The sequence below is a fragment of the Fusarium vanettenii genome (assembly GCF_000151355.1).
Source record: "Fusarium vanettenii 77-13-4 chromosome 12 genomic scaffold NECHAsca_40_chr12_1_0, whole genome shotgun sequence".
NCBI classification, from domain to species: domain Eukaryota; kingdom Fungi; phylum Ascomycota; class Sordariomycetes; order Hypocreales; family Nectriaceae; genus Fusarium; species Fusarium vanettenii.
Window position 1 is genome coordinate 52,155 of NW_003315847.1, and position 14,317 is coordinate 66,471.

At 50.2% G+C, this 14,317-nt stretch overlaps 8 protein-coding genes across 8 annotated transcripts; 7 read left to right on the plus strand and 1 right to left on the minus strand.

Annotated features, from left to right (window-relative positions):
* Positions 1 to 60: 60 nt before the first annotated feature.
* Positions 61 to 499, plus strand: NECHADRAFT_87073 (uncharacterized protein; the record flags this gene model as incomplete). The annotated part of the gene is made up of 2 exons (XM_003041835.1): positions 61 to 259; positions 315 to 499. The coding sequence occupies 2 exons, from the start codon at positions 61 to 63 to the stop codon at positions 497 to 499; spliced, it is 384 nt and encodes a 127-aa protein (XP_003041881.1).
* A 1,171-nt stretch (positions 500 to 1,670) lies between these two features.
* On the plus strand, positions 1,671 to 3,596 carry NECHADRAFT_52952 (uncharacterized protein; the record flags this gene model as incomplete). Its single annotated transcript, XM_003041836.1, has 5 exons — positions 1,671 to 1,792; positions 1,861 to 2,118; positions 2,194 to 2,603; positions 2,651 to 3,466; positions 3,520 to 3,596. The coding sequence occupies 5 exons, from the start codon at positions 1,671 to 1,673 to the stop codon at positions 3,594 to 3,596; spliced, it is 1,683 nt and encodes a 560-aa protein (XP_003041882.1).
* Positions 3,597 to 3,889: 293 nt separating this feature from the next.
* On the plus strand, positions 3,890 to 4,606 carry NECHADRAFT_18750 (uncharacterized protein; the record flags this gene model as incomplete). Its single annotated transcript, XM_003041837.1, has 1 exon — positions 3,890 to 4,606. A coding segment is annotated over one exon (717 nt), but the record flags the coding sequence as incomplete, so codon positions are not given.
* Positions 4,607 to 5,266: 660 nt separating this feature from the next.
* On the plus strand, positions 5,267 to 6,578 carry NECHADRAFT_87075 (uncharacterized protein; the record flags this gene model as incomplete). The annotated part of the gene is made up of 4 exons (XM_003041838.1): positions 5,267 to 5,840; positions 5,889 to 6,172; positions 6,250 to 6,501; positions 6,555 to 6,578. The coding sequence occupies 4 exons, from the start codon at positions 5,267 to 5,269 to the stop codon at positions 6,576 to 6,578; spliced, it is 1,134 nt and encodes a 377-aa protein (XP_003041884.1).
* A 930-nt stretch (positions 6,579 to 7,508) lies between these two features.
* NECHADRAFT_52950 (uncharacterized protein) lies at positions 7,509 to 8,464 on the plus strand (the record flags this gene model as incomplete). Its single annotated transcript, XM_003041839.1, has 3 exons — positions 7,509 to 7,727; positions 7,781 to 8,316; positions 8,371 to 8,464. The coding sequence occupies 3 exons, from the start codon at positions 7,509 to 7,511 to the stop codon at positions 8,462 to 8,464; spliced, it is 849 nt and encodes a 282-aa protein (XP_003041885.1).
* Positions 8,465 to 9,231: 767 nt separating this feature from the next.
* Positions 9,232 to 11,364, plus strand: NECHADRAFT_87077 (uncharacterized protein; the record flags this gene model as incomplete). Its single annotated transcript, XM_003041840.1, has 7 exons — positions 9,232 to 9,264; positions 9,295 to 9,350; positions 9,440 to 9,520; positions 9,568 to 9,974; positions 10,029 to 10,318; positions 10,498 to 10,827; positions 10,885 to 11,364. The coding sequence occupies 7 exons, from the start codon at positions 9,232 to 9,234 to the stop codon at positions 11,362 to 11,364; spliced, it is 1,677 nt and encodes a 558-aa protein (XP_003041886.1).
* A 188-nt stretch (positions 11,365 to 11,552) lies between these two features.
* On the minus strand, positions 11,553 to 12,126 carry NECHADRAFT_97489 (uncharacterized protein; the record flags this gene model as incomplete). The annotated part of the gene is made up of 2 exons (XM_003041892.1): positions 11,553 to 11,582; positions 11,617 to 12,126. 2 exons carry the CDS (start codon positions 12,124 to 12,126, stop codon positions 11,553 to 11,555), a joined length of 540 nt encoding a protein of 179 aa, XP_003041938.1.
* A 497-nt stretch (positions 12,127 to 12,623) lies between these two features.
* On the plus strand, positions 12,624 to 14,240 carry NECHADRAFT_52948 (uncharacterized protein; the record flags this gene model as incomplete). Its single annotated transcript, XM_003041841.1, is given in 4 exon segments — positions 12,624 to 13,480; positions 13,500 to 13,570; positions 13,701 to 13,750; positions 13,794 to 14,240. 4 exon segments carry the CDS (start codon positions 12,624 to 12,626, stop codon positions 14,238 to 14,240), a joined length of 1,425 nt encoding a protein of 474 aa, XP_003041887.1.
* Between the last annotated feature and the right edge of the window lie 77 nt (positions 14,241 to 14,317).

The following is a 14,317-nucleotide window of genomic DNA, read 5'->3' on the forward strand; positions in this document are numbered from 1 at the left end:
ATACCGGCTACGGCCCACTCAACCACATCCGGGGCACATCAATGGTAGACCACACTCAACATGGCGTCCCTCAAGTCTTCCCTGTTTTACGGCGCCGCAGCCGTCAATCTTCTCATCATTCCCAAGCACCTCAAGGTCGGTGCAACCAATGTCTCGAGCGCTATTCAAACCATCCCCGAAGACTCCCCAGTCGTGAAGAGGGGCAAGGAGGTTGTCCGAACTGCATGGGACCTGACGAATGGAAGCCTGGTAATTCTCGGTATGCAGCAGCCCGGCCTTGGTATACCTACATGTCTAACTGCCAACGCATTTAGCTCTCCTGAATTATCGTTGGGCCAAGGCGGGTGGACCTGGATCTTTGGAGGAGAAGCTGATGATAGTGGCGAGTGCCCTGTCAGGATGGTATGTGGGAGTGCAATACTTCAAGATTGGAATGTATATCCCTCTTAGCGTTCTCTGGGTTGCGCCAGTTGCCAGTTTGGTGGCTTGGTTGTGCTAAAGTTGAAGGGGATCTTGGGAGATGAAGCGATTCCCAGCAAAGTAACAACCACTCAATGATGCTCAGTGATAAGCTATTGACACAGAGTCTTTTTGGCGTTAAATTAGTTGTCTTTACACGTATTGGTATTACTTGCCCTGCTTGGAGTGGCCCCGAGCCGCCGAAGCCAGGTCATAGTGGGCGTCCGTGAACGATCAGTTACCACGAAGCAAGGCGTAACGCCAGTGCGAGACTGGGATCTGAGCTGTTCTTAGTTAGTACGGCCACTCCAGATCCTGATGAGCAGCGGCCGCTCATTCCTTAATTTTCTCCAAAACCCCCGACAGCCCCGATAGCCCCGACAGCCCCGACAGTCTAGCCAAGTTTGAAGGACCGCAACACCTCCCAGCGCTCCGATCCAAGCAACCAAGTTCGGCTGACTGTCCCAGCACAACGCATCTCTGGGACCGAACCTGCACTGTTGATACTTCTTGATGCTTGTCTTGAGTGATTAGCCATATATAGTGAATAGGCGTCCGAATTCCCGCACGTATCCATCTCCAGGAAAAGAGAACATCGCAAGTGAAGTATTGAAAGGCTGTTGGATGGCCATTTCTTAGCCAAATCTACCCTTTATTTTTCATGCTATACTATGACAGAGCACTAACTCAGCCGTCAGAGAACGGATTCAATACTTTGTAAGTAACCAGATTGTGCTTGTAACCATTGGAATATCCATACCTTGAAAACTAAAGTACAACCCCTGGCGTCAGGGACCTTTCAGGGAAGTTATCGGGAGGGGGGGTAATGACCTGTAGACAGCCGCCCCCGCGGTCCGGCTCGGCGGGTTTTGGCACCTAGATAGGAAAGACTCACAGTAGCTGAGCTGTGGGTAAGAGCGGACTGTCTCACTCTGACGGTTGAAGGTTTCCACTGGCTGTGATCCTGAGACGCCCTAAGGCAATCATTTCGTCAACCGCGTGGACCGCGCTCCAGGTGGCAGGAACTACAGCCTCTGATGTCACATCTCTTTTTTTTTTCTTTTTTCTTTTCTTTCGTTCCTCTTTTCTTGTATTCTGCCCTTTGCGAGGTACTGGCCGGTCCATGTTATGCTTTCACGATCTGCTCCGGAAGTAGTTTGCCCACTCTTTGACTCCCTTTGTGCTTCCCTCTTTTCAACACGATTTCAAAAATGTCAAGCGCTGCTGGGCAGCTGACAGTGCTGGAGCTGTTACGGAAGCACTTCGCCCTTCCGAAGTTACTCTTTCACCTCCTCTTCTGGGGTGCCCACTGGGCAACGTTTGCTTATGGCTGGTATGACTTGATAATAACGGGCACATCGATGTATTAACTGACTTTAACCCTAACACTGATTTCTATAGGTGGAAGCAAGTATCTGATCCTCGCCTAGCCCCTCTCAACACCACACTTGCCTGGTCGATCTGGATATCCCGAGGCGCTGGCCTGGTCCTCTCCTGGGATACCACGTTGATCCTGTTGCCCGTATGCCGCACTGTTGTGCGTTTCATTCGACCAAAGATCAAGTGGTTACCTCTAGACGAAAACGTCTGGTTTCACCGACAAGTCGCGTATGCATTGCTGCTGTTCACAATCATCCATACAGCGAGTCACTACGTCAAGTACGTTGAATCTTAGTCTTGCGTCCTTAAACCCTGACTAGAGTGCTCGAGACATCGCTGACCTGTCTGTTCCAGTTTCTACACGATCGAGCGGACACAAGTCAGACCCCTCAAGGCTATCGATATCCATTATAAAGAACCAGGGGGTATCACCGGCCACATCATGCTTCTCTGCATGCTCTTGATGTATACTACCGCCCACGTTCGGATTCGCCGTCAATCCTTCGAAACCTTTTGGTATACCCACCACCTGTTCATACCGTTTCTTCTTGGTCTTTATACCCATGCGGTCGGGTGCTTTGTCAGCGATTCTCCCGAAGCGTACTCCCCCTTTGCTGGCAAAGATTACTACGATCATTGTTTGGGATACCTCGGATGGCGTTGGGAATCGGTCGCTGGTGGCCTTTACCTGCTGGAGAGGTTGTATCGCGAGGTTCGAGCTATGAGAGAGACCAAGATCACGAGAGTGGTCAAGCATCCGAATGGTACGTCACCCTTTTATCGGTTTGTTTCTTCTAACATGGCGCCCCAGACGTTGTCGAGCTGAAGTTCTCAAAATCTAGCTTCAAGTATCGTCCAGGACAGTGGCTATTCCTCCAGATGCCATCCATCTCAAAGTACCAGTGGCATCCTTTTACGATTACATCGTGTCCCTTTGATCCGTATGTCTCTGTTCACATTCGACTCATTGGAGACTTTACCAAAGCTTTCGGTGATGCTGTCGGTGTAGGGCCGGCTCAATCAAAATTCTACGAAGAGGCTTCAGTTGACCCATCAGCTATTTACGAAGTCGCTCTACAAAATGGCCAGCAGATGCCAGCACTGAGAATCGACGGGCCGTATGGTGCCCCAGCTGAAGACGTTTTCAATAACGAGATAGCCATACTGATCGGAGCGGGGATAGGCGTCACACCGTGGGCCTCGATCTTGAAGAACATCTGGCACATGCGCAATAGTGATAACGGCCTCGAGCGCCTGCGTCGTGTCGAGTTTATCTGGATGAGCCGGGATGTCACTTCGTTTGAATGGTTCCAATCACTGCTTAGCTCTCTCGAAGACCGGCCGGCTGAGATGCCGGGAGCGTCAACCGACCAGTTCCTTCGTATTCATACCTTCTTAACGCAGAAACTGGATGCGGATACGACGCAAAACGTGATTCTAAACACGGTTGGATCTGACACGGATCCTTTGACTCAGCTGAAGGCTCGGACGAATTTCGGACGGCCCAACTTCCGGAGAATATTCACAGACATCCGAGATGGTATCGCCGACAGAACATATCTTCGTGGACTTGAGGAAAGAACGAGGACTCGAGTAGGGGTTTATTTCTGTGGTCCCTCAGTTGCTGGTACGGATTATCCCACAATCTCGCCTCGCGATTCCGCTAACGTGTTGCAATAGCTCGTGAAATCAAGTCAACATGCAAGCAGGTCTCTGATGTTGATGTTGACTTCAAGTTCTGGAAAGAACATTTTTAAGCTCAAGAACCAACCCTGTTGTTACATAGGTGCTAAATAAAATTAACATGAGTTTAGCGGGAATTTGTGATACTTATCTAGCTACTTTGTTACTTTAGGAAACCCTCCGTATTGTACTAAACTTGTTATGGGCGATGTCAGATCATGCCACCCCAAGTCTTCCCCTCGTCTGTCTGTGCCTTGCGTGGCCTCGTCTCCAAACAGCTCATCCTCTCGGAAACCTTTGCCATCACCAACTCAGTCTGTTTCGTCGACAGTCCAGTCCCGCCATGAGCAGTTCATTCTTTAACGCGAAAACACAGACCCTCACGCTTCCCAGCGGCCGCATCTTATCCTTCGGTGTCTTCGGCGCTGGCAGTGATGAGGAGCCTGGGACCCAAAATCTCCCGGTCGTCTTCTATTTCCATGGCGTACCCAGTTCCCACGACGAGGCCTACATGATGCACGATGCTGCCCTTGAACGAGGCCTCCAGATTGTCGCCCTTGATCGTCCTGGCTATGCTGGCTCCGCGACCCAGCCTGGTCGGCGGTTTCTCGACTGGCCGTCTGACGTTCTAGCGGTTGCCGACCACTTTTCCATCTCCCGATTTGCTATAATAGGCGTGTCTGGAGGCGGACCATATGCTCTGGCATGCTTGCAGTCCCTTCCGAAAGACCGGCTCACTGGTGTTGCCCTCTGCTCCAGCGTCTACCCGGTCTCGTTTGGGCTCAAGGGTATGAAGTTTCTAAACATCCTTCTGCTTCGCATCGCTCCTTGGGTTCCCTCCCTTCTTGCCTGGATCGTGGATTATACCCAATCGTCGGCCGCGCGAGATGAGGAGCACCCCGAAGTCTTTGTTAGCAAGATGATGGAGATGATGAAGAGCATACCTGCCGCAGACCGCGTTGTCTTTTACGACAACATTGGTGGCTACAGGGACGCCATCGTGGCTGGCTCCCGCGAGGCGCTAAAGCCAGGTGGCCAGACATTTGCCCAGGAGTATGCATTGCTGGGAAGTGATTGGGGGTACAAGATTGAGGAGATACAAGATGCAGACCGTCTTTTCATCTGGCATGGCACAGAGGACGTTCACGTGCCGATTGCCATGGCCGAAAAGGCTAGTCAGCTGCTGCCAAACGCCGAGCTGAGACGTCTCGAAGGAGAGGGACACGTTGGCACTGTTCTTCGAGCAAGCGAGATTCTGGATATGATGAAGGGCAAACTTGGCAGATCTGTACAGTAGGGGATTGTCCCAACAGCGGTAGGATTTGTAGTAATTCTCCTCTTTACTTGTTGGCTCCCTCATTGAGGCACTATCGAAGACCAAAGTCCACTCTAATAAAGTTCGACTTCAAGATGACAAAAAATGTGGTTCAAATTACCTTCTTGGGACATCAGGCCACGATCCAAAAATCCCGATGCGCCAATGTCAGCAAGTCGCATTAGCGTGCGGGGCGAGCAACCTCCTGGTGGTCACCTCACGTTGCCATCACTAGATCTTGCCCTTTGACTGGATGGTTCAGATGCGGCTCGAGGACTTTGATATCGATGACGAAACTCTTTTGCAGCGTAGATGGAGGAAAGAGGGTTTTTTCTGGCTATATATAGCGCAGATCTCCCAGTAAATCGAAGTGCCCAAACTCCCTTCGTTCAACACTCAGCACCTACATCAACCGCCAACCCTACCAACATGTCTCTTTTCCAACCTCCCCCAAAGCCAACCTCCCCAATGGGCTACCACCGTGTTCTCTCTCCGAACGCGGCAGTCAAGGTCTCTCCCATATGTCTTGGTGGAATCAGCATCGGCAACAGTTGGGCCGAGTACACGGGCAAAAACCAAGAACCTTTTGAGTTACTCGACGCCTTTTTCAACATCGGAGGCAACTTTATCGACACCTCAAACGTCTACAACTCTGAGGACTCGGAGAAGCTCATTGGGCAGTGGATGGAAGAGCGCGGAACCAGGGATCAAATGGTCATTGCTACCAAGTACAGTGCTCACTATCGCGCCCACGATAGGGAGAATATGCCTCTCCAGACCAACTTTCTTGGAAACTCTGTCAAGAGCATGCACGTATCAGTTCGGTGCAGCTTGGAAAAGCTAAGGACTGACTACATTGATATTCTGTATGTGCACTGGTGGGACTTTACAACGTCGGTCGAGGAGGTCATGAGGGGACTGCATGCCCATGTCATGGCAAAGGAGGTGCTCTACTTGGGCATCTCAGACACCCCGGCTTGGATAGTTGTCAAGGCAAACGCCTGTAAGTTCCGCTCTGGCCTCTTATGCAATCTAATCTGACCTGTTCTAGACGCAAGACAACACGGGCTCACCCCATTCTCTGTATATCAGGGCAAATGGAATGCTTCATGCCGTGACATGGAAGGTGAGATCATTCCCATGTGCGAGGACCAAGGAATGGCGATAGTTCCTTGGTCTGCACTGGGTAGCGGTCAACTTCTTTCTGCAGAACAAAGGCAAGAAAGAGCAAACGATCCGGATGCTCCCCAAGCGACCCCAAGCCAGAGGGACCTTGCGGTGTCTGAAGCACTGGAAAAGATTGCAAGTGCAAAGGGAACGTCGTTTCAGGCAATCGTAAGTGAATAATTTACCATTAAGTCGAGAGTTGGTAACTAATTAAGCCTCAGGCACTCTCTTATTTGTTCCATCAGTCGACTTATGTGTTTCCGATTGTAGGCGTAAACACTGTCGCCCACATCAACGCCATGCCCGATGCTCTGCGTGTTGAGCTCTCCAAGGAGGACATTGACGCCATCCATGAAGCAGCGCCATATGATCCAGGGTTTCCAATGAGCTTTTATTTCTCATGGACAAAGCCCCAAAAGTACGATCTCTCTCTCACAGCCGCCAATCATAATCAGATTCAGATGGGGGCTTGGATCGACGTTCCACCAAAGCAACAGGTGAGTACCTACCTTACAACAATCCTCGGTGAACTGAAGCTCACCACTGGCAGCCTTACCGACCCAGGCCTAGCTAGAGAGGTTGCATGTTGTCAAAGAAATAGAGCTCAAAATTGATTCCTTCCGAAAGGCTTCGTAGCACGCACCATGATGATCCAGGGGATTCGGATATGTTAACATGATGAAAGTTCTTAACTTGATTCCTGTTAATCACGACTGGAACGCTTGTAAAAAAAAAAACCCTCATTGAATGTTCTCTTCTATACACAATAGGTAGTGTGAATGTAATGAATCCTTATTTGTTGAGATATTGTTTCCCACCCATGCCCGCTTATTGACAAGCACTCTTTGGCGAGGTGGCAGGCCCCTCCACAAAATTGCCTCGTAAGTCTCCCCGTTGGGAAAATACTGGATTAGGTACCGTAGTTACGTGTTAGCTTACGCGTTCTATGCAAAAGAAAAGCAACTCTATTGCTGCCTGTTCAGAGCTGCTCTGCCTCATGCGAGTGCGACATAGCTGCTGTTTAGGCATCTTTACCGAGGGAGCCAATGGGAACGCATTAATATTCGTTTAAATCTGTTACTTCCTGCGCTCATAATCCCCTGTAAGGTACTACACGTGAGCATGAATATGGTGGCCAAGCACCGATTGCTCAAAATACGAGTGGTTCGTAAAAAGTTCCATTGATTTTCGTCCAGGTTGGGAAGTGGCTGTGAATCCTCCCGTACAAGCTCGACTTCAATCCTTGTTGCATCGTTCCACTTTTCCGAAGGATTTAGCCAGGGGAACTCGCGGTTGTGGATCTTTCTTACCAGGCCAAGCGGTGGATGATCGGTGAAGCGATGGATTCAAGTGGAGGGGCGCAGTAAGGCGAAGGATTCAAACCGAAGGGCATTTAGACGAAGTAACATGTTTATCAAGGCCTTAAAAAGGGAACATGTCGCACGATTGCCTCTCATCTTCATCAGCCTTACTACTCTATCTGTCTGCTGCATACGATTTCGACATGCTTCTCCAATCCAGCGTCGCTTTTGGCCTCTGGGCTGGCACTACTACAGCTGCCCAGTATCCTTGCGGCACGTCACCTTCGAGCCACGCCTTGAGGGCCGTCACTGAGAACCTCAAGGGAGATTTGGAGATTCGAGGAGGGAGAAACCATGTCACCATCAAAACATACGTACATGTTATTGGAGCAAGTGACAAGGAGGAAGATGGATACATCACTGTGAGTCCCGTTATAGAACAAACTTCAAATGCGCGCTCATATTATTTCTACAGGATGAAACTGTAAAGGGCCAGATCGATTTGCTCAACAAGAGCTACAAGCCTTGGGACTTTTTGTTCAAATTGATCGAGACTACTAGGTCTATCAATGAGTCTTGGGCCAACAATCCCGGGGGTAGCCCGGTGGAGGACCCCACTGAGCCTGACTTCAGAGCGGCCCTTCGGAAGGGAAGCTACAAGGATCTCAATCTCTTTTATATCAAGGACATGCCGCCGGGTGGGAAGTGCGAGCTGCCGATCCCTAACCCCACTAGCCAAGACATTGTCAACGACGGTTGCCTCATGAGATCTGAAAACCCTGGTCAACTTCCCCCAACTTATGGTTTCGTCACTGTCCATGAAGTTGGCCATTGGCTTGGTCTTGAGCACACATTTGAGAATGGCTGCGAGGAGCCAGGAGACGGGGTCGACGACACTCCAGCCGAGGCGTATCCAGTTGCCGATGGGGACTGTCCTGAGCCAGGTCGCGATACTTGCCCTGATCAGCCAGGCCTGGATCCAGTAGACAACTACATGACCTACATTAGCCCGTGGGTCTTTACCGATTCTACGAGCGTCAAAGTTGAGAAACTAACAGAGAATAGCGATTGCGGTCCCAAAAGATTCACACCTGGACAAGCTAAACGAATGCATGGTCTTTGGAAAAAGTTGCGCGCAAACGGCAAGCCCAAGGCTTAAAGTGGGAAACCAGACATGTCTCCATTTTCAGCTTCATGAGACGGAAGAGAGCCAGGGGGTGAGTCACGCTGGGTCCAAGAGTACACCCAATAAAATCAATGGAACTAACCAGTGCGCATATAGAGTGGGTGCTGTGAGGTAGCTGGGCGACTTCTTGAGGGTTTGGCAAGCGAACGCAGGGCCAATACAAACCTGCAGAGAGTCAGGAAGGTAATATTCACAATCTACGAGCTTATCTATCTGACAAGCAGCGTAATGTTCATATAGCACTAGTTAGAATCAAGGTCTGAAATGGACCGCGTCCAATTGTTGAACATGATTGCATTGGCTGATACAATGTTGTCATTCAAGTGTAACGTTCACAGATGACATGTGGCAGGGGTTTCGGAACTGTGTGTGTACATCTACTATGTCTTTGACTGGCAGAAGGATCTTCTCTACCGCTGATAGCAGAGGCGATAGAGTTAGATATCGCCAATTCCCTGCAGGAAATAATGCGCGACTTGCACCGCAATAATGCAATGGTGGCATAGCAGGTCACGTGGTGGACAGAATCCTGTCCCCTGAGTTCTGAGTTGGGTTAGATGAGAATTAGGAAAGCCCTTCTAATCGTCGACCCCTGTATTAGGATTTAACTTCCTTTTTCGATATCGCTCATAAGCATAGTTCAGCCACTATAACCGTTCGAGTTTCCTCATCGCCCGCCGTGAGTTGTGAGAGAAGAATCATTGCTCATTTCCAGCTTCAGTCCAGACTTCGTCAACGTCATGGCAGACGCGCCCTTGATAAACCCGATCTCGGTGAGTATGTGGAAATCTAAAATGATCTAGTCAATTGCGCGCGTGGTTCGCACAATGGCTGACTATCCCAGTGCAAAAGGTGCAGGGTAAAAAAGGTCGGTGCTATTATCCTCTCAATCAAGCTCAACTGACGCGACAAGATCCGCTGCGACCGCCGCTTGCCTGGATGTAACAGGTGCCAGGAGCAAAATGCCGAATGTGTTTATGTTCGTCAGGTGCCCAGAAAGCCCGTCACGACTACTGGGGACCGTGTAGGGTGAGTGATGAGCTTTGAGCTGACAGGCTCGCAAGTTGACGTACCAGATCAATTGAGGCGACCTTGGACACGATTCTACGACGGCTGGATCGAATTGAACAAAATTGCCGTTGCCAGAGCCTTCGAAGGCAATTAGATGACTCGCCTGGGTTTGATGCTTCGCCCGAAGACGCATTTCAGAATCAATCCGACTCGGACATTGATATTGACGCGGGTAATGGTGTCGAATCGCATCGTCCATTTCCAGTCATACCTTTGACCTCTGTGTCTGGCAATAACGTTGTCTCTGAGCACTTAGAATCACCATCTACGACACCAGATCCAAACTCGCCGTTACCCGTCCTTCGGTATGCCGTTGAAGAAGTCCAACGACGTGTAGCTAAACGCCATAATTCTCCCAGTGCAAATACGGAAGAGCCCATCGAGCCGGCACTAGCAAAGTCGTGGGTACAGAGTGAGTGATTTCGTAATTCTGACGAAGATTCACCACTAACCCTACTGCCTTCAGGTTACTTCGCTCACTTATCAGAAGATCTTTCCCCAGCCTTGTTAAATGTTCAGCTTATACACCTCATGCCTGACATCATCGGGCTGCCCAATGTCCATCTCGATGCAGCCATTATCGTGGTTTATTATTGCATTTTATACCATGGCTGCTTTCTCGGTCGCCAGTCCACATCGGTTTCTGATAACGCAAAAACCATGAGCAAACTCTATCATCGTTGTCTTGATGCTGCTTCAGCCTGGGAGCCACAAGCAACCGGGACCAACATGGACTTTATCGCCGCCTTCTTCATGGTAGTATTGCCTTTCAGTAGCCTTGTCTTTTGCTGATTTGAGTTTGCTAGGTCCGAGTAGCTGCCGAGCGTTTCGACATTGAGCTGAGCTGGAACATGTTCAAACTTGGATGCCAGTACGCCGAGAAGATCAAACTTCATCGTCTTGATAATGACGCCAACTTGAACCCGACAAGCTAGGATAGTTCTGTACTCAATGCAGGTCGAAAAGGCTTCTGGGAGCTGGTCACCATGGATGTGTATTTCCGTCTGATTCACAACAAGCCACCGGCGATAATGGCTTGCCGACCAGATGCCAAGGTCAACCTCCCATGGCTCGCTGGGCCTGGATCTCAGGTAGAAGAGACGACAACAACGATCCGGTTCTTGATCGATTCCCGACGGACCTTCATTCTCATGGACTTTTTCCAGTTACTGGAGGATTCTGAAGCTCGACCTGACCCAGATCTTGTTTCCAAAACCGGGGCGCTTTGCCGCGACATTGAGGGATTGTATGAACAATGGGAAATTGTGAGAAGTCTAACCCCAAGAGTTCTCAATCATATAAGCCTAACCGCGAGAGAATAGAATGACTGGGTCAGGAAAATGATAGACTCTGACGGTCAGCTATGGACAATTGCTGGCGTTGCATTGGAAGGATACACTTGTATCATCTTCATGCTCCGTCGCGCTATCAGTGTCCATTCTGGCATTCCCGGGAACCAGGAACTTGGTCCTGAGGTTATCAATCACCCATTGGTGCTCAAAGCGTCCCGGCATATCCTTGAGGTAGTAGCCCTTCTGCTGTCGGCTATTCCCTCTATGGGGACTGTTGCTGTCACGTTTGTTGTCCTCCAAGCGCACATACCACTTGCATGTTTAGCTACTTACCTGCTGCATCCTGTGGGATCTCGGGATTGTGAAGCAGACATCGTCTTGCTTGAAAATGTGATCGAGGGGACGAAGAGAATATCAAGGGATATAGAGGAACTGGTGCCCCTGACGGCGGCTATGGAGGAACTGAAGACCAAAGTGAGAAGTACAGTTGGTGATAATGTGGCGAAATGATTACCGTCTCTGTTGAAAGGCCCCAGGGGTTGATAACAAACTTAGACACACATGGATTATAATCATCTACAAGGGTCCTATCGCTATAAAACCTTTTCTCGCTGTGCCATAGTAGATTTAAAAAGATACCGCGTATTAACAGTCGCTCTTGATACACCTCTTCAGTATTCTTCAGCCTTCACTTTTTCTCATTCCTTCCCATCTCTCAAAATTCCCAGCTTCCAGTCCAAAGAGATCCAATAATCGCCCGACCATCTGATTCAAGATATCATCAACCGAACTCGGTTTCGTGTAAAAGCCAACCACGGGCGGCGCGATGATGGCCCCTGCGCGAGTAACCTCCATCATATTCCTCAAGTGAATCTCACTTAGTGGCGTCTCTCTAACCGACAAGACGACCCTTCGCCGCTCCTTCAAGCACACATCGGCAGCACGCGTGATGAGATCGTCGCAGATGCCTGCGTTAATGGCTGCCAGTGTTTTGACAGAGCATGGTGCGACAATCATGCCGTCGACGTGGTACGAGCCGCTTGCTATCGGCGCTGCTAGGTCGCATGAGTTGTAGGCGTGGTCTGCGAGAGCGCGAACGGCTGCTGGTGTGTAGTCGGTCTCATATTTGATCGTCTCCGCTGCCCATTTGCTAATGATGAGATGGGTTTCGACGTTAAGGCGACGAAGGATTGAGAGCATGTGAATTCCTATGGCGGCGCCGGTCGCGCCGGTTATGGCCACTATAATTCTCTTTCTGGTGAGCTGTCCCATTTTCGGGGATAGTTCAAAGTTTATAAGGATGAGAATGTAAAGATGTGATGTGATGCTTAAAGATAGGCGATCGATGATTGAGTTGAGTGGGGATGAAAAGTATAATGATGATGAGTGTGGATTATAGATGGTGATGGATCTGAAATGACAAAAAGAAGACTTCAATGGTGGTCTAATATAGAGATCGCCTCTGAGTGGAAGCCGCATGGGCCTGCGTTTCTCGAGAGGCGGCGTCGGGGCCCTCGGTCAGCTCGGAGTGGCTCACATAATTGAAGTGGCCCGAGATGTACCCACCCCGAGTCTCGGAAGGTTCGGCGGCTTCGGAGGACTCGGCGCATCGTCCCATCGCAGAACTCGGGACATTACGCAAATAGGGCTGGGACTCAGTGGCCTAAAGACCATAAGAAGCACTTGAGGACTGTCTTAATGATTACTTCTACACCAATCATCTACACCCTCACCCACACATCTCCAAATATCAACCCTATTCTACCACAATGCCTTCTCAAGATCTCCCACACATGAACTTCCGAGCCTACGTCGGGGCTCTCGAATCTGATGGAGATCTCGTCCAAATCAACCAAGAATGTGACCCTCATCTTGAAGTTGGTGCCATCATACGCAAAGTTGTCGAGAACGACGAAAAGGCCCCCCTGTTCAACAAACTCAGAGGCCAGGACAACAACGGCCTTTGGAGAATCCTCGGTGCTCCTAACTCGCTCCGCACTGACCCGAAGCAGCGTTTCGGGCGACTGGCTAGACACCTCGGCCTTCCCGTCACTTCTTCCATGAAGGAGATCCTAGACAAGATGATAGCGGCCAAGACTTCTACCCCTATCCCACCTGTCGTTGTCGAGACCGGGCCCTGCAAGGAGTTCTGCCTCACGCCAGATCAGTTTGATCTAACTCAACTTCCTGCACCACTGCTGCATCAATCCGACGGTGGCAAGTACATCCAGACCTATGGCATGCACATTGTTCAGTCGCCAGACGGCAAGTGGACCAACTGGTCCATCGCCCGTGCAATGGTGTACGACCGGAACCATCTCGTCGGCCTCGTCATCAAGCCGCAGCACATCTGGCAGATGCACCAGATGTGGAAGAAGGAGGGCCGAGACATGCCCTGGGCGTTGGCGTTTGGCGTTCCTCCGGCTGCCATCATGGCGTCTAGCATGCCTCTTCCTGATGGACTCTCCGAGGCTGAGTATATTGGCTCGTTGGTCGGATCCCCACTTGAGGTGGTCAAGTGCGAGAGCAATGGGCTTTACGTACCTGCAAGTTCAGAAATTGTCTTTGAGGGTACATGTTCGATTACAGAGACTGGCCTTGAAGGCCCTTTCGGAGAAATGCATGGGTAAGTAATATCCTGACAGACTAGACAAGCTTGTGACGCTAAATCTTATCCTAGCTATGTCTTTCCTGGTGACTCCCACCCATGGCCCAAGTATACGGTTGACCTCATCACTCATCGTAAGGATGCCATCCTCCCAGTCTCAAACTGCGGCCGCCTGACGGATGAGACTGTAAGTAACCAATAGTCACCCACTATGCAGTTAGATACTGACCTTGACTAGCATACGATGATCGGCCCCCTTGCAGCTGCAGAGATCGGTTTCCGCCTCAAGTCAGAAGGCCTCCCTATTAAAGAAGCCTTCTCTCCATTCGAGTCGCAAGTGACGTGGGTCGCTCTACAAGTTGACACTCAAAAGCTACGCGAGCTACATACCAACCCCGAGGACTTCTGTCGCAAGGTGGGAGGCATCGTCTTCCGTCATAAGGTCGGATACACAATTCATCGTCTCGTCCTTGTCGGCGATGATATCGATGTGTACAATTTCAAGGACGTCATCTGGGCTTTCTGCACTCGCTGCCGTCCCGGAATGGATGAGTACCACTTTGAGGATGTGCCTGGGTTCCCTCTAATTCCGTATATGTCGCATGGCAATGGCGCCCCTGATAAGGGCGGCAAGGTTGTTTCGGATTGCCTTTTGCCCGTTGAGTATACAAAGGGAAGAGACTGGGAGGCAGCTGACTTTGAGAATTCATTTCCTCAGGATATCAAAGAGAGGGTTACTGGTCGGTGGGAGGCGATGGGCTTCGGCTCGTCCATGTAGATGTCGATATAATCCTCGCGAGTGGCCAATGAAATAAGTTTATTGTTTCTATAAGCAGTCTATACATAGAATAATTG